Here is a 23,348-nt window from a genome sequence, read left to right as displayed (position 1 = left end):
GATGCTGTGGTTACCTCTGTTGGAGCTCAGATTTTGAAAACTACATCAACATGGTTAGCGTTTTTATATGGTACACTTCTGGGAAAATCCGAGGGTCTTGTTCAATTGCCAGGGTTTCCAGTGCTGGTTCACATCTTTGACTGACGCCTTAAAGCAGCGTTGGTTTGATTCCTGTAAAGATCGGTTCCCTTTTGAGTCAGTTTACATAAACTGTTAAATGATTTCCAGAATTAGTCTTCATGTAAGAAAATTGAAAGAGCAGATGATGTTGTCGGCCTCTGCATCCCTTTGTCAGGGACAAAGAGACCCCGCCTCATGTCAAGGATCCGTATGGTCATGTGTCAGATCCTCCTGGACTCACTGAATCTCTCCAGGATCAGCAGCAGAAAGTTCAGTTAAAGATCCTAACTGTGCCTGATCAGACGCTGCACAGGAATAAAAATGTGAGTCCGTCCGTTTGCAGCCTTCTCCAGATGTGGTTCTGACTCATGGCTGCTGTGGTCACTGTTTGTGAAACAGAAGCATCGGTATCCATAGTGTCTCCTGTTAGCTGCACTCTGCGCTCATTAGTCTCTCCTCTTAGCTGGAGATGATAACACTAAGTGCAGGCCTCCTTGTCTGTTGCAGCCAGAGAATCTGCTCTTGGCCAGCAAGTTGAAGGGAGCAGCGGTGAAACTGGCCGATTTTGGTCTGGCCATAGAGGTGCAGGCAGACCAACAGGCCTGGTTTGGTGAGTAAACATCCCTTTGTCTGCTTGAGTTGGTTGTTTATTGACCTATTTTACTAACTGGGTATCTGAGTTAGACATTGTTGGATTATTCCAAAACAACATTAACAGGGGCCTAAAAAACAGCCGCCATAAAGTAGCTGCCTGTGAGTAAAGTGAAGTAGTCGACGCTTTTTAAAGTTGGAAAAAAACGTTTCATTTAGCGTTAACTTATTTTCATCTTCATTTTTCTTGCAAAGTTGTGCACAAAGTATCCGTTTGTGCTCAAATTTGTCTTTGTGTGCACGTCTCTTTTTGGGAGTCACCTCTCCCCGTCCCTTCCTCCTGAAACATTTCCTCTGGAGGTTACAGTGCTGCCACAGTCAACACGGTGGCTTTAAATCCTGAAAAAAGAGGAAATGACCGCTTTAAAAGCATTGAACCGTATTGCTGTTAACTGCAAAGACGAGGTGATTCACAAAAGTTCAGTCACACACTTCCTGCTTCACTTAGTTTTTCTTTTATTCTAAAACCTAAATAAAAAGTCCTCTTCAAACCCCCCAGGCGTTTTTTTGTTCTATTATGGTAAAGTATTAAAAAGTATTAGCAAAAGTGAAATTGAAATGGGCCAAACCGTCTTCACGACATGTTTTCTGCCTTTCACTATCCCACAGTGACTATAGAAATAATTGGTTTATTCTCTGGAGCTCAGTCTTCTATTTAGGGCCAGTTTTACTATTGCAGTCATAGTGGGCCTCATTACCCAGAGTCCTCTGGTACAACCTTCTAAAAGTGGGCTGGATGCCCCACAGAGGAGCGTTTTCCCTTCATGGAGCCTTTTATACCAAAAGCATAAACTTCACAGACCATCTTGTAGCTACTGACCAGCTGGGAAAGGTTGTTTTTGTCCATCAGTTGCCCAGAAGTCATCTTTGTGCGTCTGTGTTTCAGGTTTTGCCGGTACTCCGGGTTACCTGTCTCCGGAGGTTCTAAGGAAAGATCCTTATGGCAAACCTGTGGACATGTGGGCTTGTGGTAAGATTCTCCTCCGCTCTGAGAGGCGGACATTCAAAAACCTCCGCCTTACTGCCTCGGGTTGCTTCCAACTATGGGAACCCAATGGAACCAAATCATTGATAAATATATTACATCCTAGTTGTTTTATGGTAAATACTTTGTATTTCAATAGTGCTTTGGTCACAGTCCCTGACTTCTTAAGTTCTTAGGTACCTGACATGTTTCAACGGAAGACGTCCGTCTAAACATGTCAGGTATGTGGACAAGAACGTGTCTGATAACAGAAGAACCAAGAAGTCATTGAACAATACAGACGCTATGAACGTCCCGTTCCCCCATCATCACACATTCACACACTGATGACCAACACCAGCGCCAACCTGTGACCCCCAGGAGCGAGGAGTGTGGGGTTCAGCGTCTTGCCCAAGGATACTACGACACATGGGCGGGCAGGGCGGGAACTGAACCCCGATCAGAGGTCAGCCGCTCCACCTCTGGACCACGGCCGCCCCAATATGACTCTTACACTTAATTTAAATAAGATGTTTGTGGTTTGAGTAAAGCAAAAACTGAACACAGACGAAAATCTATGAAATTCTTTTTTCAAGCATAAAATGTAAATATTTTGTATTTAAGATCCTCTGATCTGTTTTTTGGGGGGTAGAATCCTTTCAGTTACATCTATCAACCATATCCTGAGAATTCTTGGTTTTGTTACGTTGACAGTAATCCTCTGCAAAGAATAAAATAACACGATAGTTGAGCCAACCTCATCAAGTTGTAGTGATTCATCTAAATGATTGTAATTCTTTTCTCTTTTGAGCTCATCCCATTATTCAGAACAAAGCTCTTTGTAAGGAAGTAAATCTTTATTTATAGAGCACTTTTCTCAGAGAACGACTCACAAAGTGCTTCACAATGTTAAAATAATATAAGAAAGAACACAGAACGGCGTCTAAAGCAGCTAAAGCCCAATAAAACGCTCAGGCGTGGAGGTAAGCAAACAGAAGTAAACTCGAGTAACAGTCAGCTGAAGCTCTCCTTAATAAAACGTCTTAGTTTGAGTTTCAAACACTCGACGGAGTCAATCTGGCGCAGAGACAGAGGGGGGGACATTCCAGAGTCGTGGAGCGACGGCCTGAACAGCGAGGTCTCCCCGAGTTTTAAAACAAGTTTTAGGAACATAAAAGATTCTTATCAGTGGACTTTAAGGAACCTGCAGGAGTTAGGAGGCTAGAAATCGAGTTTGGAAGGCTCTAAGAACCAGAATTACAATCTTAAAATCCATTCTAAATGTAATAGGAAGCCAATGTAGCGATAGAAGCAAAGAGGTGGTTCCAGGTCAAAGCTCTGCTGCAGAGTTTTGGAGACGTTTAAGAGACTTTTAGTTAGAGTGGCGGTGGTCTAAACTAATGTGACAGACATGACTGGGTCTCAGGCTGACGCTCTGATTTAGCTACTAAAAACCGTTAGTGCCGTTTGTGTGGCGTCTGCTGCAGGACATGGACGCCGTGTGGGACAGAAGTACAGACTCCTGGGGGGGGATTGTGGCTCAGCGTCCTCAGCCCCCCACTTGTGACGCTGCGCATGCATTGTTAGCGAGCGCAGAGCATTGAAAGCTCTGGAACTGATCATTCGCTTTGATGGGCCGGGCCACGCCTTCCTCACGCTCTTCATCATCTGGATCACATGACCTTCTGCAGCGGCGATGACTGCCAATGGTCAAATCCTTTTAGAGACAAAAGGTTTTATTTGCAGTTCTGCAATAGAATATAAGCAGCAGCTTTGTAAACAGACATTTCAATTTCTACTGGAACCATCTGCAGTGCATTCTAACTATCAATAGATGGAAGTGGAATCTAGATATTTGAACAACTTTGCCAATTTGTTCCTCGTTGAATGAACATCTAAATGTTTTCAGCTCTGAACAACGATGCTGCTATGGTTTATATTTCGCAGTAGCAGCAGATACAACATGAAGGAGCCTAGAAAAGGGCCTTGGGGAACACAAATACTAACTTTTCTCAATGAATGAGGAGAAATTCCCCCAAAAATCCTAATTGGATTTGTCATTTGAGTCCTTTGTTCAATCCCTGTAAAGGAAAACTCTCTTCATGTATGTTGAATGCAGAACAAAATCCATCTTGAGTGATAAAGTCAGTGTTGGCTCTTGTGTTCAAACCAGTCTGAAAGCAATTCCTCTGCCTCCTTTTCTCCTGGTTTGAGGGAAATATGGGATATTGGGGAAAGAAACCCCTACAATGGAAAGTCTCTGGAAACATGTGCTGTATTTGTTCAAAGCGTTTGCCTTCACACAAGATTCTACGACCGTTTTGGGCTGGACGTCCAAAACTTGCAGCCTTTGAACGCACGTTGAAAGTTAAACCAGGTTGAGCCGTGGCCAATCAGGGACTCCGATTTTTTTTTGTAAATATCTTCTTATTGTTTTTAAACACACGAACAAAGTTAGAAACATTGACACATTATATATTTAACGAAAAACAAAAGAAAAGAAAAACTCAATGTGAGGAAGTACGTAGAGTTTGTCAGGTTGAAATTCCTTCTTTTCCAGGATATTTGTCAGGTTTTGAATAAGCTGGACCCAAATGCAGACAGGAAACAGATTTATTGAGAAGAGGAGTGAGTCTTTGAGAGAGTTAACTGGCAGAAGATCCAGAAGACGAGGCTGAAAAGTGGTGGGCTTGGCTCGTGTTTGAGCTGCTTGGTTTGGTTTGCTTTGGTTCGGCTTGGCTTGGTTTGACTTGGTGTTGTGCAGCTTAGCTTGGCTGGACCTTGCTTGGTTCGGGGCTGCTTGGCTCAGCTTGGTTGGGTCTTGAGCTGCTTGGCGTGGCGTGGCGTGGCGTGGCGTGGCTTAGTCTTGAGCTGCTCAACTTGGCTTTGCTTAGCTCTTGCTTCAACCAGCGGGGATCAGTGGTCTCTTCCATAGAGGAGAACAGACGAACCGACGATGGCCGGAGGAAGAGAAGGACTTATAAAGGCCGACTAATCAGATGTAGAACAGGTGCGGGAACCAGCGGCAGGTGTGCGGGGACGGCCTCGACACCTGACAGTACCCCCTCCACAAGGGACGCCACCCGGCGTCCGAAATCGGTCAGGGTGCAGACGGCGAAAGTCCCGCACCAAGGCATCATCCAAAATGAACGAACGGGGCACCCAACACCGCTCCTCAGGGCCATAGCCCTCCCAGTCAACCAAATACTGGAAACCACGGCCCCGGCGGCGAACATCCAGGAGGCGACGGACAGAAAAGGCAGGATGGTCATCCACAAGCCGGGCGGGCGGAGGGGGCTCGGCCGGAGGGCACAGCGGACTGGACGCCACAGGCTTAAGACGGGAGACGTGGAAGACAGGGTGGACTCTCATGGAACGGGGAAGACGAAGCTTGACGGAAGCAGGATTAATAACCGAGTCAATCACAAAAGGGCCAACGTAACGGGGCGACAGCTTCCTTGATTCAGTGAGCAGGGGCAAATCCTTAGTAGAAAGCCAAACCTTTTGGCCAACGGAATAGGCTGGGGCTGTGGTACGAGAACGGTCTGCAGCAGTCTTAGTGCGTTGAGAAGCACGGAGTAAAGACCGTCTGGTAGCAGTCCAGACCTTACGACACCGGCGGATATGGGCTGCAACAGATGGAACCGCCAAATCCTGCTCCTCAGATGGGAAGAGGGGAGGCTGATATCCCAAGGAGGCCTCAAATGGAGAACGGCCTGTGGCGGAAGAAACCAGAGAATTATGTGAATACTCCACCCAGACGAGAAAATCAGACCAAGTCGTGGGATTCTGAGAGCAAACACAACGAAGAGCGGACTCCAAGTCCTGGTTAGTGCGTTCTGTCTGACCATTGGTTTGTGGATGGAAGCCAGAAGATAAACTAGCTGTAGCCCCTAAAGCTTGACAGAAACATCTCCACACCTGGGAGGTGAATTGGGGCCCTCGGTCAGAGACGATGTCAGATGGGATGCCGTGGAGACGGAACACATGGTGAGAGAGAGCACTGGCCGTCTCAGCAGCGGTGGGGAGTTTAGACATGGCAACAAAGTGTGCTGCTTTGGAAAAGCGGTCGACGATGGTGAGTATGACCGTGTTTCCTTTAGAAGCGGGGAGACCAGTTACAAAGTCGACAGCGATGTGAGACCAAGGCCGAGAGGGAATAGGTAGGGGCTGGAGAAGACCAGCGGGTGCTCGATGCGTGGACTTGTTGGTGGCACAAACTGTACAGGCGGCCACAAAAGCCCTAGTGTCCGCAGCCATGGTGGGCCACCAGAAACGGCGTTGAATCTGGGAGAGGGTGCGGTGAAAGCCTGGGTGACAAGAGAAACGAGACGCATGAATCCAAGTCAACACCTGGGGCCGAACTGCTGCAGGGATGTATTGGCGGTTGGGCGGTCCGCCTCCCGGGTCGGGGTCAGAGACCAGAGCATCTCGAATGGCCGCTTCGATTTCCCAAGTGAGACTGGCCACCACACATGAGGAAGGAAGAATGGAATCTGCCGGGAAGTCAGGGTCGTTGGAGGTATGTAAACGAGAGAGGGCGTCAGGCTTCTGATTACGTGATCCAGGACGGAAAGAAACGGTAAAGTTAAATCGACTGAAAAACAAGGCCCAACGAGCCTGACGTGGATTGAGTCTCTTAGCAGCACTGAGATATTCTAAGTTTTTGTGGTCTGTCCACACCAGAAATGGATGTTCAGCCCCCTCCAACCAGTGCCGCCACTCCTCCAAGGCCAATTTAATGGCCAACAGCTCCCGATTTCCCACATCATAATTCCGTTCAGAGGCTGAAAGCTTACGGGAGAAAAAGGCACAAGGGTGGAGTTTTCCATCATCGGTCCGTTGAGAGAGAACAGCTCCCACCCCAGTATCGGAAGCGTCGACCTCGACCACAAACTGCCGGGTGGGATCAGCGTGAGCTAAAACAGGAGCAGTGGTAAACAAGTCCTTGAGATGGTTAAAGGCATCCTCTGCCTCCTGGTTCCACCGGAATGAGGTCTTACTTGATGTCAAACTGGTCAGAGGATTAGCGATGCCGCTATAGTTGCGCACGAAGCGCCGGTAAAAGTTGGCAAAACCAAGAAAGCGTTGCAGATCTTTGCGGGAAGTCGGTCGGGGCCAGTCTCTTATTGCAGCGACTTTGGTTGGGTCCATATTCATACTCCCCTTCTCGATGATGAAGCCCAGGAAGGACACTCTGGGGACGTGAAACTCACATTTCTCTGCTTTTACGAAAAGTTTGTTTTCGAGAAGTCTGTGAAGGACTAGGCGTACATGCTGACAGTGTGACTCAAGAGAAGGGGAATAAATGAGAATGTCGTCCAAGTAGACGAATACAAATCGGTTCAGGAAGTCTCTTAAGATGTCATTAACGAGAGCCTGGAACACCGCTGGAGCATTAGTCAAGCCAAAGGGCATGACCAGGTACTCAAAATGACCCAAGGGGGTGTTAAATGCCGTCTTCCACTCGTCCCCTTCCCGTACCCGCACCAGATGATAAGCATTCCGGAGGTCCAACTTACTGAATACCGCAGCACCCTGGAGGTATTCAAATGCAGAGTTTAATAAAGGTAGAGGGTATTTATTTTTGACAGTGATTTTATTGAGTTGCCGGTAATCAATACAAGGGCGGAGAGTCTTGTCCTTCTTTTCAACAAAGAAAAAACCTGCAGCCAGTGGAGAGGAAGATGGTCGGATTATGCCAGCTGCCAGGGATTCTTTGATGTACAACTCCATGGCCTGGAGCTCCGGTTTCGAGAGGCTATAGAGGTGGGATTTCGGCAAAGTGGCACCTGGGATAAGCTCAATAGGGCAATCATACGGTCTATGGGGAGGAAGAGCTGAAGCCTTCTGTTTACTAAAGACCGCTGAAAGGTCATGGTAGATGGAGGGGACGCCAGACAGATCTGGGGAGTCAAGAGAGGGCGAAGACCTGGGCTGATCAGGGTAAGCAGAGCGAAGGCAAGTGGCGTGACAATAGGGGCTCCAACTCATGATGTTGTTAGACTGCCAATCAATGTGTGGGTTGTGGAGACAAAGCCAAGGGCGTCCCAATATTATTTGACTGGAAGTAGCCTGAAAGACATAAAACTGCAGGGTTTCGACATGGTTGCCAGAAACAAATAGGAGAACAGGAGCCGTTTGGTGTTGGATGACTGCAAGGGGTTGCCCATTAGCAGCACTAACCCTCAAAGGAGGGTCCAAAGGGATGAGTTTTAATCCCCCCTCGAGGGCCAGGCCCTCATTGAGAAAATTCCCCTCAGCCCCCGAGTCAATGAGAGCAGACACCGAACGAGACCATGAACCAGACGACAGGGAGACCATAAATTCAGTCTTGGGTGGGGTGTGATTTAGAAACCCTGCGCCCTTCAGTGTCCCCATATTCACTGAAGGGCTCTGTCTTTTGGTTTCACAGGACAGACAGCCACCTGATGAGCATTGCTGCCACAATAGAAACATTCACCTCGTGTCCATCGTTCCTGCCTTTCCTTTGGCGTTAAACGTGTCCTCCCCAACTGCATTGGCTCTTCAGTGGATGCAGATGAAACCGCGGGCTGATACGTCGAAAAACTCGAGGAGGGCGTTTCCTGGCGTGACGTAGTTCTCGGAAAGGACGGCTGGGACTTGTAGTTCCGGGTAGGGCGGCGTTCTCGAAGGCGGTTGTCGATTCTGATAGAAAGAGAAATGAGAGCTTCCAGGGAGACAGGTTTGTCATAATGCAACAGTTCATCTTTTATGGCGTCATTCAACCCGTTGAAAAATACTTCCTGAAGTGCTCTACAGTCCCATCCCGCTTCCGTGGCCAAAATGCGGAAGTCCACAGAGTAATCAGCCACGGACCGTTTGTCTTGACGTAAAGCCAGCAGCTTCCGGGACACATCGTGATGTTTCTCTGGTGTCTCGAATATTAGTTTAAACTGGCTCATGAAGTCCTGGAAAGATAACACAGCTGAGCTCTGGTTCGCTAAAAATGCTTCGGCCCACTCCAGAGCACGGCCACGTAACAGCCCGGTCACGTAGGCGATCTTGGCTTCATCAGATGAGTACATGCTGGATTGCTGTGAAAACACCATGGTGCACTGGAGGAGGAAACCTCTGCAATGGTCGGAGGTTCCAGAAAAAGGATCCGGATTAGGAATTCTGGCTTCCTGGACCTGGGATGAAAGACTTGGAGGAGCCGGAGGCGGCGGAGCAGCGGAGGCAGGTGAGCGTGATGAATCAGCAATAGTCTGGAGCAGAGTCTGGAGCTGGGTTAACTGTTGTGTGATGGCCTGTTGATTTTCTGAAAGGCTGTGGAGCATATGCTCATGTCGATCCATGGTGGTGGCGTGGGATGACAGAGTCTGATTCACAGGGTCCGTGCCTGCTGGGTCCATGATGGTCGGTTCGTTCTGTCAGGTTTTGAATAAGCTGGACCCAAATGCAGACAGGAAACAGATTTATTGAGAAGAGGAGTGAGTCTTTGAGAGAGTTAACTGGCAGAAGATCCAGAAGACGAGGCTGAAAAGTGGTGGGCTTGGCTCGTGTTTGAGCTGCTTGGTTTGGTTTGCTTTGGTTCGGCTTGGCTTGGTTTGACTTGGTGTTGTGCAGCTTAGCTTGGCTGGACCTTGCTTGGTTCGGGGCTGCTTGGCTCAGCTTGGTTGGGTCTTGAGCTGCTTGGCGTGGCGTGGCGTGGCGTGGCGTGGCTTAGTCTTGAGCTGCTCAACTTGGCTTTGCTTAGCTCTTGCTTCAACCAGCGGGGATCAGTGGTCTCTTCCATAGAGGAGAACAGACGAACCGACGATGGCCGGAGGAAGAGAAGGACTTATAAAGGCCGACTAATCAGATGTAGAACAGGTGCGGGAACCAGCGGCAGGTGTGCGGGGACGGCCTCGACACCTGACAATATTGAATACAAAGTTCACTATATGTCATAACCTTTTCTTGTTTTGTACATAAACCATTTTTCCCAGTCCTTCTGAAATAGTTCTTCCTTCATTCTTAGTTTGTATGTAAGTCTCTCCATCGTGTTGGGGCTTCAGCCCTCTGCCAGTTCTTAGTTATGGCTTTCTTTGCTGCCACAAGAAGAGCTTTTACTATAGGCGCTCAGATTTGGTAGTGATGTATGGATGACGCCGCCTGTAATTCATAGAAGGGCCAACCATTTGAAAATTGATCATGGAGGAGAAATGAATAATTGCGTTTTTTCACCCGCCTGGAACTCTGACTCCAAGTCTGTCATACATTAGATCAAAGCTGTGAACAGATTCACCAGATATGCAGCACTTTGACATTTCACACCAAGACTCTTCCAGCTGTGGGTGGCAGACATGTAAACAGAAAAAGGAGAAGCCCCTCCCTGCTCGTCCAGTGTGAACACCATGTTGTGGCTACTGGTCATCTACTTCCTGTTAGTGTGGGACTGAACTGGACTGTTTGCGGGTTGGAAATGACCCAGAATGTTCCTTTAATGGCATAAGACACGATCCTGTGTGTTTTGTCTTTTCTCAATAAGCTTCATGTTTGGCAGACGGTCCAAAGTCTGCTCAAACCAAAGCCACATCCCAAATCCATGTGTGAACTTGATTGTGGGGAAATAATCAAAGATCTTTAGACTACAACCAATGAGTATTTTATTGTGTAATGTACAATAATGATTACTGAAAGGTTTGAATTACAATCAATAAGGTATTGATTTTGTTTACTTGATCAGCAATGTTCAGCAATAATGACTGGTTTGATGTGATCATGTGTTCTAATGATGATCAATGATTATTACATATCGGTACCGGTACTGTTTACTGAAATCATGAATGAATCAATCATTACTAGACACTGGATTTTGTTACTTGAAGAGAATCAGAACTGGATTTCAAAAACAGTAAAACTATCAAATGAATGAACTCAGTAGGGGGGGGGGGGGGGGGGGGGGATTATATCAGCTTGTTTCTTCCCGCTCCTTTTCAAGCAATAAATCAAACTCTACTTAACTTTAGGTAATGATCACTGTATTTAATTAAGCAAATGTGATTTAAGTGAGGTTTTTGTTTTGTTTTATTTTCTGTCTTTTTAATCTATGCATTTCATCATTTCTGTAATGAGTTTGATAAATATGTGACTACAATGCTTGAAATCAATCAATAAATCAAATCACATCAAATCAAAGCCTGTCCAAAGCCTGTGTGTCTTTGCAGGTGTAATCCTCTACATTCTGCTGGTGGGATACCCCCCCTTCTGGGATGAAGACCAGCACAGACTCTACCAGCAGATTAAAGCTGGAGCCTATGATGTGAGTTTTCACGCCAAGTAATTCTGCTAGTTTGTCGTCTCCACTGACTAGATGCACTTTCAAGAAAATTTCAGATTTCTTTATTTATTTATGCAGTGTTGTTTTGTCCTCTGGGACATTTCTTGCACAAATAAGACTATTTATAAAGGCTCAATGAATCAGGACTTTACTGGCATTTACTGGTTAACTTGAGTTACTATGGTGACGGTAGGTAATACCTTCTGTCTTCTAAACTGTATTTCAGTGAAACTTTAAAGGGTTCTGGCAGGTTCCTTTAGAGAACTATGCAAATCCTACCTCTGTTTCTCAATATAAACTGAACCACAATGAGTGACAGTGTACAGAAACCACCTGTGTCGGCCCCATTCTAGTTCCCCTCTCCAGAGTGGGACACTGTGACCCCTGAGGCCAAAGACCTGATCAACAAGATGCTCACGATCAACCCTGCCAAGAGGGTCACTGCCACAGACGTCCTCAAACACCCCTGGATCTGCGTGGGTAGCACGTTTCTCACCCTCCCTTGTCGGGGCTTTTGACTTGTGTTCAACAAAAAGAGCCTGACCTGTCCTGACTCGTGTTCACAGCAACGTTCCACTGTGGCCTCCATGATGCACAGGCAGGAGACCGTTGAGTGCCTCAAGAAGTTCAATGCCAGACGGAAACTCAAGGTAAAAACCACAGGATCAGTGGGAGTCCTCCGGGTTTCACAAACTGGAGGTAAAGTTCTATGCTGATGACTTTGCTGTGTACGTCACGTGAAGAAAAACCGCCAGCAGCACGTTAAGACAGTTGGAGCTTACAGCTTCACCCAGGTTGAGCTCTTTCAAACGAGTTGGTCCTTGCTGCATTGTTGTGTACAGTAGGGCCTGCTGGAAGGTCTCGGTGGCTGACATTGGGCTGCCTGGCAGGCAGATTAGCTTGATCAGGTCTCTGGGGGGCCCTGGCTACCACTGCTGTCTCTGCAGGGTCTTGATGTGGAAGTGACTGGCCACTCCCCCTATTTTTATCTTTAGTTCTTTAGTCCATCATCCACCTGAACACACCTGAGCACAGGTGTCGGCTCACCTTTGTGGTTGTAGACAGAGACAGACGTTGCAGAGTCTCAAAAAAGGGTTTGAAGAGACGTTTTCCTGATGTTTTACTCTCATCACACATTTTTATGTCAAGAATCATAATGACTAGGAATGAATGTTGAGCTGCAACAAAACCAGGAAACACTGATTCCTCTGGAATGAGCCGCCTGCTTTACATTTAGTATTTAGTCGCTCTGCTCCATTAGTGTCTTGTACTCCATTATTTCATGGCAGAATGAAATTCTTGTCAATATTCTCATAGAGCGGTTCAGTCAGGCTGTCTTAGTGATCTCAGACCTCCTGCTTGGTGGAATCAAGAAGCCAGAAATGAAATAATTAACCCCATTTTGTCTCCTCAGGGGGCCATCCTGACTACTATGCTCGCCACTCGGAACTTCTCAGGTAGGACGTAATGGTTTTTAATGTAGACCGTCTTCAGACTCAGTTCCTCTGGGGGGTAGATTGACCTGCAGAGCAGTCTCACACTTACTTCTGAAAAGGCCACAGTTGAAGTTTAGTTGTACGGTCGAGCTGTGTTTTTGCTATGCTGCCCTTCGCAGCCCATAGAGCTCCATCTGTCCCGCCCGTTCACCTGCCGTCAGCAAACTAAAGGTCAACAGAGGTCAGCAGTCATGTCTGAAGGCCCGTTTGACGGCAAACCGCTCCAACTCTCCCCAGTGTCACTGAGCTTTCATGTTTATGTCCGCCTGACTGTCATTTCTGTATTTCTATTGTGTGAATATCCTCAGCATTTGCTTTTGTCTTTCTCCCCCACCCCCTACCCTGTGGGAACATACGTCCAAGGTAAGAGTCTTAGCCCCGCCCACTCTGTAGGTCCACCTGCATAGTTGCCTTTAGTTTGGCAGCATGTCCCGTCTGCTAAACTCCACTTTTTTGTTGATTACCATCTCAGAGGAAAAGAGAAATCAAACCAATGTTCTGCATTCTTTTCTATCTAACTTTGAGTTTGTGGGTTCATGTTTACACTTTGAAACGTTCAAAAGTCTTTTAGGGCTTTTCTTCGTTATACATTAGGAATCGGATGCAACACAACAGCCATCAGATTGTAGTCTTGAAGATACGCTGCACTGCATTTAGATGAATAACAGAATTACATTTGTTTAAAAGATCCTCAAGGACTGCATTTATAATCTACCATAATTCATTAGCCTGTAGTATTCTGTTTGGTGTACCGGGGTTTAAATGATCTTCAGAGTATTCTGTTTGGTGAACCAGGGTTTAAATGATCTTTAGAGTATTCTGTTTGGTGTACCGGGGTTTAAATGATCTTTAGAGTATTCTGTTTGATGTACCAGGGTTTAAATGATCTTCAGAGTATTCTGTTTGGTGAACCAGGGTTTAAATGATCTTTAGAGTATTCTGTTTGGTGAACCAGGGTTTAAATGATCTTTAGAGTATTCTGTTTGGTGTACCGGGGTTTAAATGATCTTCAGAGTATTCTGTTTGGTGAACCAGGGTTTAAATGATCTTCAGAGTATTCTGTTTGGTGAACCAGGGTTTAAATGATCTTCAGAGTATTCTGTTTGGTGTACCGGGGTTTAAATGATCTTCAGAGTATTCTGTTTGGTGAACCAGGGTTTAAATGATCTTCAGAGTATTCTGTTTGGTGTACCGGGGTTTAAATGATCTTTAGAGTATTCTGTTTGGTAAACCAGGGTTTAAATGATCTTTAGAGTATTCTGTTTGGTGTACCGGGGTTTAAATGATCTTTAGAGTATTCTGTTTGGTGTACCGGGGTTTAAATGATCTTTAGAGTATTCTGTTTGGTGAACCAGGGATTAAATGATCTTTAGAGTATTCTGTTTGGTGAACCAGGGTTTAAATGATCTTTAGAGTATTCTGTTTGGTGAACCAGGGATTAAATGATCTTTAGAGTATTCTGTTTGGTGAACCAGGGTTTAAATGATCTTTAGAGTATTCTGTTTGGTGAACCAGGGTTTAAATGATCTTTAGAGTATTCTGTTTGGTGTACCGGGGTTTAAATGATCTTTAGAGTATTCTGTTTGGTGTACCAGGGTTTAAATGATCTTTAGAGTATTCTGTTTGGTGTACCGGGGTTTAAATGATCTTTAGAGTATTCTGTTTGGTGTACCGGGGTTTAAATGATCTTTAGAGTATTCTGTTTGGTGAACCAGGGTTTAAATGATCTTTAGAGTATTCTGTTTGGTGAACCAGGGTTTAAATGATCTTTAGAGTATTCTGTTTGGTGAACCAGGGTTTAAATGATCTTTAGAGTATTCTGTTTGGTGAACCAGGGTTTAAATGATCTTTAGAGTATTCTGTTTGGTGTACCGGGGTTTAAATGATCTTTAGAGTATTCTGTTTGGTGTACCGGGGTTTAAATGATCTTTAGAGTATTCTGTTTGGTGTACCGGGGTTTAAATGATCTTTAGAGTATTCTGTTTGGTGAACCAGGGTTTAAATGATCTTTAGAGTATTCTGTTTGGTGTACCGGGGTTTAAATGATCTTCAGAGTATTCTGTTTGGTGAACCAGGGTTTAAATGATCTTTAAAGTATTCTGTTTGGTGTACCGGGGTTTAAATGATCTTTAGAGTATTCTGTTTGGTGTACCAGGGTTTAAATGATCTTCAGAGTATTCTGTTTGGTGAACCAGGGTTTAAATGATCTTTAGAGTATTCTGTTTGGTGTACCGGGGTTTAAATGATCTTCAGAGTATTCTGTTTGGTGAACCGGGGTTTAAATGATCTTCAGAGTATTCTGTTTGGTGAACCAGGGTTTAAATGATCTTCAGAATATTCTGTTTGGTGTACCGGGGTTTAAATGATCTTCAGAGTATTCTGTTTGGTGTACCGGGGTTTAAATGATCTTCAGAGTATTCTGTTAGGTGAACCAGGGTTTAAATGATCTTTAGAGTATTCTGTTTGGTGAACCGGGGTTTAAATGATCTTTAGAGTATTCTGTTTGGTGAACCAGGGTTTAAATGATCTTTAGAGTATTCTGTTTGGTGTACCGGGGTTTAAATGATCTTCAGAGTATTCTGTTTGGTGTACCGGGGTTTAAATGATCTTTAGAGTATTCTGTTTGGTGTACCGGGGTTTAAATGATCTTTAGAGTATTCTGTTTGGTGTACCGGGGTTTAAATGATCTTTAGAGTATTCTGTTTGGTGTACCTGGGTTTAAATGATCTTTAGAGTATTCTGTTTGGTGTACCGGGGTTTAAATGATCTTTAGAGTATTCTGTTTGGTGTACCAGGGTTTAAATGATCTTTAGAGTATTCTGTTTGGTGTACCAGGGTTTAAATGATCTTTAGAGTATTCTGTTTGGTGTACCGGGGTTTAAATGATCTTCAGAGTATTCTGTTTGGTGTACCGGGGTTTAAATGATCTTTAGAGTATTCTGTTTGGTGTACCGGGGTTTAAATGATCTTTAGAGTATTCTGTTTGGTGTACCGGGGTTTAAATGATCTTTAGAGTATTCTGTTTGGTGTACCTGGGTTTAAATGATCTTTAGAGTATTCTGTTTGGTGTACCGGGGTTTAAATGATCTTTAGAGTATTCTGTTTGGTGTACCAGGGTTTAAATGATCTTTAGAGTATTCTGTTTGGTGTACCGGGGTTTAAATGATCTTTAGAGTATTCTGTTTGGTGAACCAGGGTTTAAATGATCTTTAGAGTATTCTGTTTGGTGAACCAGGGTTTAAATGATCTTTAGAGTATTCTGTTTGGTGAACCAGGGATTAAATGATCTTGGTGTTCATCTGTTTTGGCTAAAGGTCCAAGCACAAGCAAAGCAACATCCGACCTGCCGTGTTGTTAAAGATCCGTAGAGGCAGGACGATTGCACCACAGCACTGCCTCTGCTGTCAGCAGGGCTACCATCCATCAGAGCTGGAATTACCCAGTCATGCAGCAGGGACTAGAACACATCAATCTCTCTTCATCTTCTGTGTCCTAAAACACTTTCCTCTGACATGGACACCAAAAGCTCTGCTGCTGCAAATCTTTTGGTCAGCATCGGATACAATGGAGGATACAAGTACTTGACCCCTTTCTGATTTTGACGGTTTGCCCGTCTAAGTCTTCATAGTAGGCTAGTTTGAACAGAGATGGGAAGAAAATCAAGAAACCAAATGGAAAGAATTAATATACGTTTATTTAAATTTCATTCAGGGAAATAAGTATTTGATCGAGGAGTGTAATGATTCATTTGGAACGTTGGATCCGGTTCTCTGTCCTAAAGTGGATCCAGATCCTCTGACCTAAAGTGGATCCAGATCCTCTGACCTAAAGTGGATCCAGATCCTCTTCATCCAAACTTCCAGACAGAAATTCCTGCTACTGAACAGTTTTCCAGATTCTTGGATTTCTTCCATATCATCAAGTTAATGAAATCTGTGTCCAAACCAACAAGTAAACTAGAATGAATGTCAAATCCATTCACATGTTAGTTTCCTAAAGTTCACCACTGTTGTTTTTCCACATCCAGAGAATCCAAAGGGAACATTCTTAGAACATTCTAGACACTGGATGGTCAGATGACTTTATTCAAAGTCTGTCCACACATTGGGCCTAAAACAACCCAGATCCTTTACCATGTAGGGAGTGGTTGGGAGACGGTGCTGTGGTCAGATGAGACCAACATGGAGCTCTTTGTCGTGTTTGGAGGAAGGGAAATGCTGCCTGTGACCCCAAGAACACCGTCCCCACTGCCAAGCACGGAGGTGGAAACATCATGCTTTGGGGTGTTTCTCCACCGTGTGGATGGGAGGATGGGCGGAGCCATGTACCATCAAATCCTGAGTCAGAACCTCCTTCCCCCCACCAGGAGGCTGAGAGGGGTGGTGGATCATGGCCCAAAACATTCAGCCAAGACAACCAAAGAACGGCTGAAGTACAAGCAGATCAGGAACATGGAGAGCTAACCAGTTTCTGGACCTCAGTCTCCTGAAAAAGCTAGAGAGAGAGCTGAAGCTCCTAGTTGCTAAGAGACAGCCACCACACCTGAATGATTTAGAAGTGATTTGGAAAGCAGAGGGGGCCAGGATTCCTCCTGATCATCAGCTACAAGAAACCTCTGTGCTGCTGAGAAAGGTTTAGCCACTAAGTACCAAGTTTTTCAAATACCTATTTCCCTCAATGAAATGAAAATAAATGTTTAGAAATTATTTAAAGTAAATTTCTTGAATTCATTTATTTTCATGTTTCTGTCTCTTGCTATTTAGATGAACCTCCCGTTATCCTGTATATATCCTACTCCTATCTTTATTTTATCTTATTTAACCTTTGGCATTCGGAGCAGACAGCAATGTAAGAATTTCATTGTGCAGGGAAACCCGTTTCTTTACTGAATATGATAATAAACCCTGTGAATCTACCATTAGGATGACAGACTGTTAGATTCCTTCAGAAATGAGCAAACCTCCAAAATCAGCAAAGGATCAAATTCCCTCCAATGTATACAGATGCTTTTCTTCTTAAAAAGGAAAAGAAATCTCACTGTTTATGTGTGTCTGCATGTTAACTGCTAAACTGTTAAAGAGAACTGGACTGAGTGACTCCTCCCCCTGGCGTTCCAGACAGGAAGTGGCTCCAAGCAGCCAAAATCCCGTAGACGTCTATAGAGAAACCAACAGCTCTTCCTCAGTCATTCTATTGGTCAGAAGAACTGTTCTGGATCTGCAACCTTTTTGAAAACATCTTCTTGATAATCCTCACTTTGATCATGATCATTTTTCTCTAGTTCAAGTTAAGTTATGAACTGACCAATCAGACGCCTCAATTCAAACATGTGGTACCCACTGGCCCCCACCTCAAACCTTTGACAGATTCTCCAGAATCCCCCTTGAGGGAAAGGGGTGTGGACTTTGAACAAGATCACTCTGGATTGGGGACAATAGTGGTCATAGAAACTTTGACTCAGGCTGACTTGGACCAATCACTGCTTACTTACGTCGTCTGGTTCCAAGACGATGTGGGTATCGTGAAAAAATGGCGACTGAAATGGACTTCATTTGGTTGAAGCTGAAAGGAAGCTTGTTTCTAGTGGTCTTACTCGCTCCAGTTCTTTTCTACAGTCGATGATGTCAGCTGAAGCTGGTGCTCCATCAGCCAGAAAAACCTCCAGCAAAGATCTGCTGACGGTTTCAGCTCGCTCCCCCTGGATGAGAGTTTGTCAAAGGAAAGCAGATGAAACACCATCATCAAATCCAGTTGGATGATGAAACTCGGTTCCCTCTGCCTTTTCTAGTTTCTCTTGTTCGATTGTTGACTTTTTCTGTTCTTCTGAGCCAGCTGATTGGCTGGCCTTGAGTACACGGCATGAGTGTGCACGTGCGCACGAACACGTGTTTGTCAATTCTTATCCCTTTTTTTTTTGTTCCTTCTTCACAGCAGCCAAGAGTCTGCTGGCCAAAAAGCCGGACGGAGTCAAAGTAAGTCCATCTTTGTTTTCTGCACCGTTCTGGTGCTCCGAATGGAGTGATACTTTATTAATGTGTAACTGCACTGACATATTTTCTGTGAATTCTTATGTCTGGTGAAATGGTGCTTGGATATGTGTGGAAAGTGCGGTTGTGGCCTATCACAGTTATTCCCAAACTGTCCTTCCAGTCAGCTCCTGGTCTCTCTTCTGCACATTTAGAGCAAACCCTGCCAGCTGGTTTCAACTGCTGCTCTGACACTGATTTGGCTCATGAGCCTTCATGGACCCGTCACTGCTTTGGTGCTTAAAGGCAGCTGGGTTGGATGAAAACGAGTGGGAAGGTGTGAGGACCAGGGTTAGGAAAGGTTGGGCATTGGACCAATAGCCCGGTGTTTACACGTTTTACCAAAGGGCATACAGGATTGTCCTGCACTAGCTGGAAGTGTTGGGCTGAACATCAGCAGGACTTCTCATCTGTGCATCATTCTGTGTGAAACGGCGCCTCTGCTTTGCCGTGACGTCCCACTTTTCATGTAACACTTTAAGTAAAGCCCACAACAGTTCATCTAAACCAGGGGTGTCAAACCTACGACCCGTACGGCCCAGATGGTTCAATCCGGCCCAGTCATGAAGAGTAAAAATTATAATGATGTTTTTAAAAAAAAGCTCTTTTCTAGTCCATTCTTGTGGTGATTTATGATTTTTTTAAAGAAATAAGAAATGCGCAATTCCGCCACTAGGGGGGGGGCAAAGGAAAAGCAGGACAGGTGAAACAGTTTTTGTCTGCACGTGCTCAGAGTGAAACTAACAGATCTGCATCTGGGTGAGATGCAGTTTGGTTCCCTGAGCCTCACTGCTGTTACATTTCTATAGTAATGATCAGTAGAGACACAATAATGACCAAAATGTTGTCAAAAAGAGAAAAAGGTTGAAGTGAAGTGCTGAGCTTTCCAGGAAAAATGGACAGAGTTTGATTTGTTCACAGAGCTGAATGAAAAACCTGCACGTCTGCGCTTTTCTACCTTCATCGAAGGCCTAAAGCGCTTTACAGTCACACATTCACACACACAGACACACACAGTCACACACATTCACACACACACAGTCACACACATTCACACACAGTCACACACATTCACACACACATTCACACACAGTCACACACACACAGTCACACACAGTCACACACACACAGTCACACACACAGTCACACACACAGTCACACACACATTCACACACAGTCACACACACATTCACACACACATTCACACACAGTCACACACACATTCACACACAGTCACACACACAGTCACACACACACAGTCACACACACAGTCACACACACACAGTCACACACACAGTCACACACACACAGTCACACACACAGTCACACACACAGTCACACACACAGTCACACACACACAGTCACACACACAGTCACACACACACAGTCACACACACAGTCACACACACACAGTCACACACACACAGTCTCACACACAGTCACACACACATTCACACACACATTCACACACAGTCACACACACACAGTCACACACACAGTCACACACACACAGTCACACACACAGTCACACACACACAGTCACACACACACAGTCTCACACACAGTCACACACACATTCACACACACATTCACACACAGTCACACACACATTCACACACAGTCACACACACAGTCACACACACACAGTCACACACACAGTCACACACACAGTCACACACACAGTCACACACACACAGTCACACACACAGTCACACACACACAGTCACACACACAGTCACACACACACAGTCACACACACAGTCACACACACAGTCACACACACAGTCACACACACACAGTCACACACACAGTCACACACACACAGTCACACACACAGTCACACACACACAGTCACACACACACAGTCTCACACACAGTCACACACACATTCACACACACATTCACACACAGTCACACACACATTCACACACAGTCACACACACAGTCACACACACACAGTCACACACACAGTCACACACACACAGTCACACACACAGTCACACACACACAGTCACACACACAGTCACACACACACAGTCACACACACAGTCACACACACACATTCACACACACACACACACAGTCACACATGGTCGGCGGCTCCGCTCCTGAACACAGGCGCCCGCCTACCACCAGAGGCAAGGTGGGGTTCAGTGTCTTGCCCAAGGACACTTCATCTCAAGGCGGGTATTGAACCTGCAAACTTACTATTGGAGGTCAGCCGCCCTACCACTGTGCCTCGGCGGCCCCCCAGTTATTGATATGTCGATGGATGGGTGACGTTTCAGGAGAGAAAGGAGGTTAACTCCAAATTCTCCAAACGTTTGCATGTTTAGTTTAATTTTTCATTGATTTGCACATTCACATTCTGGGCAGGCGTTTCATGTTTTGCGTTGCTCCTCTTGAGTTTATTATCAGGATTGTTTCAGCGTCAGATGTAAAATATTCAGTCTGGAGGAAATTGAATAAACCAATTATTTTAAAGTGAAATGCATTTTATTTGACATCCATTGGCCTCTGTGAAGGAATGTGGAATAATAAGTGATTAGGCTGCCATGTTGCGTGGCCGTGGTGCAGCGGTAGGGCATTCAACCCATGATCGTAAGATTAAAGGTTCGATTCCCGCCTTGAACGCCCATGAGTCAAAGTGTCCTTGGGCAAGACACTGAACCCCACCTTGCCTCTGGTGGTAGGCGGGAACCTGTGTTTGGCAGCGGAGCGGCCACCAGTGTGTGAATGTGAATAGAATAGAATAGGATAGAATATCTTTATTTCTATAGCACTTTTCCCAGAGCGAGTCACAAAGTGCTTTACAAAGAGCATAGAATCAAATCAACACACAAAAAAGTGATAAAATAGAATAATAATAATAGTAAAACAAAACACAGTAAAACGTGGTAAAACTAAGACTAAATCAACTAAAAGCTCTCCTAAATAAAAACGTCTTGACCTGAGATTTAAAACACTCAACGGAATCGATCTGACGCAGCGACAATGGGAGGGAGTTCCAAAGACGAGGAGCAACAGCTTGAAATGACAGATCTCCTCTAGTCTTATAGCGGGTTTTTGGAACGCTTAAAAGATTCTGGTTGGAAGACCTCAATGATCGGGCCGAAGAGTATGGGGTTAAATGGTCAGATAAGTATGTCGGAGTTTGACCATGCAAGGCTCTTAAAACTAGAAGTAGAATTTTAAAACAATTCGAAATTTGACAGGTAACCAATGTAAAGCAGACAAGAGAGGAGTGATGTGTGTCCGTTTACTGGTTCCTGTTAAAAGCCTCGCTGCAGAGTTTTGGACAAGCTGAAGACGGTTTAGGGAACGTCTGTTGAAACAGGTAAAAAGAGAGTTGCAGTAATCTAAACGAGAAGAAATAAAAGCGTGGATAATCGTTTCCAGGTCTGATCGAGACAAGATACTTTTTAATTTTGCCACGTTCCTCAGATGATAAAAACAGTTTTTCACTATCTGTTTTGAGTGACCTTCCAGAAACATAGACCTGTCAAACAACACCCCAAGATTTCTGAGGCTTGACTGGACAGAAGAGCTCAGACACCCAAGGTGTTGTCTGATGGACGGGATTTTATGTTCAGGGGCAAAAATAAGTGTCTCGGTTTTCTGAGTATTTAGGACTAAATGGTTACTGTTCAGCCATGTTTTAATGCTCGTTAAGCAATTCAGCAAATTTTGTAGTTTGTAGTAATCATTTTCCGTGAAAGAACAGTAGAGCTGGATGTCGTCTGCATAGAAATGTTATGAGATGTGGCTAAATTGATTAATAAGTTTCCCAAGAGGAATCATATATAAAATAAATAAAATAGGGCCTAGTACAGAACCCTGGGGAACGCCACAAGTTATTTATTTAATTTCGGAGCTTGAAGAACCGACAGCCACATTAAATGTTCTTCCACTAAGATACGATATAAACCAATTTAAAACTGACCCAGAGAGACCCTAGTCATTGTGAAGACATTCAATTAAAATGTTATGATCCACAGTGTCAAAAGCAGATTTCAAGTCTAAAAGCACAAGGACGGTATACTGGCCTGAATCAGCTGCCATAAGCACATCATTTGAAACTCTTAGGAGAGCTGTCTCTGTTGAAAGGTTCTTCTTAAAGCCAGACTGAAAAGAATCTGATATATTGTGTTCTGTTCAGGTACATATTTAGTTGGACAGCGACCACTTTCTCCAAGATTTTGGAAATAAAAGGAAGTTTCGAGATTGGTCTGAAATGTTTGGGATCTGACTGGTCCAAATTAGGCTTTTTCAGAACCGGATTTATTAAAGCATGCTTTAAGAACTTTGGGACTGATCCTGAAGACAAAGAAAGATTAATGAGGTCTACAACATTAGAACCTATACTGTGGAACACTTTCAGGAAGACAGAGGTGGGAATTGTGTCAAGAGGGCAAGACGAAGGTTTTTGCCTTGTCAGCAGAGAATGAACGTCCTCCACTGTCACAGGAGAGAAATTAGACCAAGACTGCAGACACTGAAGGCTCTGAGAGAGTTGAACACTGGCTAAAGGAGGGATGTTTGCTCCAACATCCAAAACCTTAGCTAAGAAACCTTGAAGAAATGAGCTGCAGTTAGGCTGAGAAAGCTTTGGGAAATTAGAAGCACAAGGTGAAACTAGAGAATCTAGAGTGCTAAATACAACCTTAGGATTTGTCCTATTTGTAGAAATAAGTTTGAAAAGTAAGCTGATCTGGCCTGTCTTATCATTTCATTTAGAGCACAGATCAGATCTTTAAGATGTAACCTGTGTACTTCCAAATTGGTTGATTTCCACAAACGCTCCA

General features: G+C 44.8%; 1 protein-coding gene across 5 annotated transcripts in view; it reads left to right on the top strand.

The window, feature by feature from the left end:
• LOC101172229 (calcium/calmodulin-dependent protein kinase type II delta 1 chain) overlaps positions 1-23,348 on the top strand; it is an 81,708-nt gene that overhangs the window by 47,088 nt on the left and 11,272 nt on the right. For all 5 annotated transcript variants that reach the window (XM_023965797.1, XM_023965800.1, XM_023965799.1 and 2 more), the window contains 7 exons: positions 628-730; positions 1,658-1,741; positions 10,909-11,003; positions 11,375-11,497; positions 11,588-11,671; positions 12,436-12,478; positions 18,452-18,489. In XM_023965797.1, coding sequence (XP_023821565.1) covers positions 628-730; positions 1,658-1,741; positions 10,909-11,003; positions 11,375-11,497; positions 11,588-11,671; positions 12,436-12,478; positions 18,452-18,489 — 570 coding nt within the window. The remainder of the gene's footprint in view (positions 1-627; positions 731-1,657; positions 1,742-10,908; positions 11,004-11,374; positions 11,498-11,587; positions 11,672-12,435; positions 12,479-18,451; positions 18,490-23,348) is intronic.

The sequence above is a fragment of the Oryzias latipes genome, chromosome 18 (genome assembly GCF_002234675.1).
Source record: "Oryzias latipes chromosome 18, ASM223467v1".
Taxonomy (NCBI): domain Eukaryota; kingdom Metazoa; phylum Chordata; class Actinopteri; order Beloniformes; family Adrianichthyidae; genus Oryzias; species Oryzias latipes.
This window is presented reverse-complemented; position numbering and strand designations above follow the sequence as displayed.